The sequence below is a fragment of the Bison bison genome, unplaced genomic scaffold (genome assembly GCF_000754665.1).
Source record: "Bison bison bison isolate TAMUID 2011002044 unplaced genomic scaffold, Bison_UMD1.0 scf7180017864221, whole genome shotgun sequence".
In the NCBI taxonomy this organism is placed as follows: Eukaryota; Metazoa; Chordata; class Mammalia; order Artiodactyla; family Bovidae; genus Bison; species Bison bison.
Genome location: NW_011494793.1, coordinates 1,253,167 through 1,256,038, shown reverse-complemented (window position 1 = coordinate 1,256,038; position 2,872 = coordinate 1,253,167). Strand labels below are relative to the sequence as shown.

At 51.7% G+C, this 2,872-nt stretch overlaps 1 protein-coding gene across 1 annotated transcript in view; it reads right to left on the bottom strand.

Moving 5' to 3' along the window:
* MYO9B (myosin IXB) overlaps positions 1-2,872 on the bottom strand; it is a 113,869-nt gene that overhangs the window by 27,045 nt on the left and 83,952 nt on the right. The window contains exon 14 of the mRNA XM_010845675.1: positions 48-161. Within this exon, the coding sequence (XP_010843977.1) occupies positions 48-161 (114 nt within the window). The remainder of the gene's footprint in view (positions 1-47; positions 162-2,872) is intronic.

Here is a 2,872-nt window from a genome sequence, read left to right as displayed (position 1 = left end):
GCACTTGTGGGGGAGAGGGGGTGCCCACAACCTTGGGGGGGACTCACAGGATGAAGGTGCGGGGTTTCTGGAGCCGATTGAGGGACTGAAGAAGCTTACGGGGGTCGTCACCCTGCCAGGGCAATCCTTTGATACTCCGGATGATTTGGTCATGCAAATCGCTGGGGGGGAGGGGGTGCAGTGACAGAGAGAAGACAGAGTTAGAGCAGTGGGCCCGCCACCTCAGGGTCCCTGGCACGGTCGGGACCGTCTCCAGGCCACTGGAGCCAAAACATGCAACCTGGGGAAGGTCTGAAGGCTCCTGCCACTCCCTCCTGCATGGAGAAGTCAGGGTTCGGCCACCCCAAGGAGGCTCTGCCCTCCTCCGGTGGTGGGGGAGGGGCTGGGGACACGTGGGGCTGAACAGAATTTGCAACATGGCATCTTGGATCACTGGAAAAGGCCTCGTGTTTAAGAGCCTGTTGGGTCTATAAAAAGCACCCAGGGGCCACTGAAAACAGGAGACCCAGGAGGCTTCTGTGGGAAGCAGCAGGTGGGTTTCTCATGACGGTTCTGTGGATACATGTCTGCCTCCTTGTCGGCTTCAAGAAATGTCTTGGGAGGAATGAAGTGGAACTCACACAGGTGTTATAACTGGGGTGATGCTTGGCTATTCCGACTGGGGTCGGGGCTTGACTGGCATCTGGAGGTGGAGGCCAGGGAGGCTGCCCCACTCCTTGCAGCACCCAGGACGGCCCCACCACAGCGTGGCCTGGCAGAGGCCCAAGGGAGAAGCTCTAGCTGAAGATATTTACCCCCAGAATTCAATCTTATTAACTGTGTTCTGTTCAGTCACTGTGGGTTTAGGGCTGAGTGGACGTTTTAGGTGTGAGAATGACAATGCCTTAGGGACAAAAATCGAATGCTCTGAAAATGGGACATTCGCGAACAATGTCTTAACACAAATGTCTAGGGCAGAATGTCTAGAAATGAGGGAGCGATGACTGCAGGATGATCTGGGAGTCTGTCTCTCTTTTTAAAAAAATTTCCTTATTCCAAGGGACTTCCCTGGTGGTCCAGGGACTAAGACTCCATGCTCCCAATGCAAGGGGTCCAGATTTGATCCCTGGTCAAGGAACTAGATCCCACATGTTTCAACTAAGAACTGGTACAGGTAAGTAAATAAAAAGATTAAAATAACACTTCTTCATTGCAGTTACTTGAATACATGTTTAAGCTCTGAGCAGTTGACCTGGGAAGACCCTGATCGGCAGCCCCTTGCCTGTGTGCCATGCACCATGCCCAGGGCCGGATGGCCGCACTCACCTCTGCTCCTTCACCCTCCAGGGAGGCACCAAGCAAAGACAACAGAGGGGCTGCATGTCACCTCTGCACCCTGAGCGGCCAGTGCAGCGCCCGCTCCCTACGATGACGATGAAGCCCCTGGCTTCAGCCCACACCCCCCGATCAGGCCAAATCTGGCGAGAGCGCCCCTGGCTTGCTGATCCCCTCTCTTCTGGCTCTGAACACTGTGCTTGCTGAGCGCCTTGGGATGATGGCTTCTCAGGGCGTGCCTCCCTGGTCTCGGGTTCCAAGGCCCTTGCTTCTACTTACTTCTTGCTTTCATAGAAAGCAATGATGTCTTCAAAAGCGTTAATATCGAACTCCTCAGAGCCGTCAAATGAGAAATCTAGCATTGAGCAGCTGAAAGGGAGAATCTGTATAAACTAAATGTGCTTTTGCAGGTGGGACCTATAGCCCCAGGGCTAGGCCTTGGGGAGACCGAGTGGGTCAGGGGCCACTCTGAAATACGGGGCAGTGTTTTTCTTTTTCTCTCTTGCCTTCTTTGGGGTGAAAAAGCTGTTTTAAAAGCGCATCTTTAAAAAAAAAAAAAAAAAAAAAACAACGCATCTTTTTATCAGGAGGGAGGGGACACAGGTATACCTATGGCTGATTCGTGTTGATGTTTGGCAGAAACCAACACAATACTGTAAAGAATTATCCTTCAATTAGAAGAAAAAAAATCAAAATGTACCTTTTTAAAAGGAGAAAAATGGCACACTGCCTTCAGACAAATGGCACAGGATCACTTACCTAGGAGCTATCTCTAACTCTACTCATAAGCTTTCATGAACCTCTTGAGGGGGGTTTTCTTACAAAGTGCTCAAAAAACAAAATGACTTTTTCATGTTTCAAAATTTAGGGGCTTGCTCCTTGGGAATTTTGCTGAGTCTTAAGAAAGAGCCTGGGGACTTTGCTGCCTCAGGGCCTTCGCAGCAGCTGTCCCGCAGGTCAGCACACACTGCTTGCCTTGTCTGGTCCAACTAGTCCCTTCTCAGTGTAGTCTGCCTGGCTTGGCTCTCACAAGCTGCCTGAAGGGTCCCTCCCCTGGCTTTGTCATGGCCTCAGATGGCTATAGAGCATGACCTTTTATACCCTGCCTTCCTAGAAGCACAAGCCTGCTCACTTTTACACTCAGTACCAACTGGGGTATCTGGAGGAACCCTGACCATCAGTAGGTGGCCATAGACACCTCTGTGTCATCTTAGAGGCAACAACGCATCTGTGTTTCTGACTGAGAGTAAAGTAACTTAGCAGACTGGTGTTTGGGACATCCTGGTCAGGCTAAGGGAGGAAGTGCTCTTAAATCAAGCTTGCTGCTCTGCGAGACCAGCAGCCTTTTGGCCCCGCCCGCCAACGGTCACAACCGGCCCTGAAAAGGATCCTTTGTAAACTAAGCCGCCCACATCCCCCCAAACAGATGATGCACAAGGTTGGCCTCTCTGTGTGCAGAAATGGGCCACCAGATGCCGCTACGTCTGGGTGTTTCTGATTCAAGCGGTTGCCGGGTTCCTTATTCAGGTCAACCCTGACCTGGGTTCAGGGTGTCGGG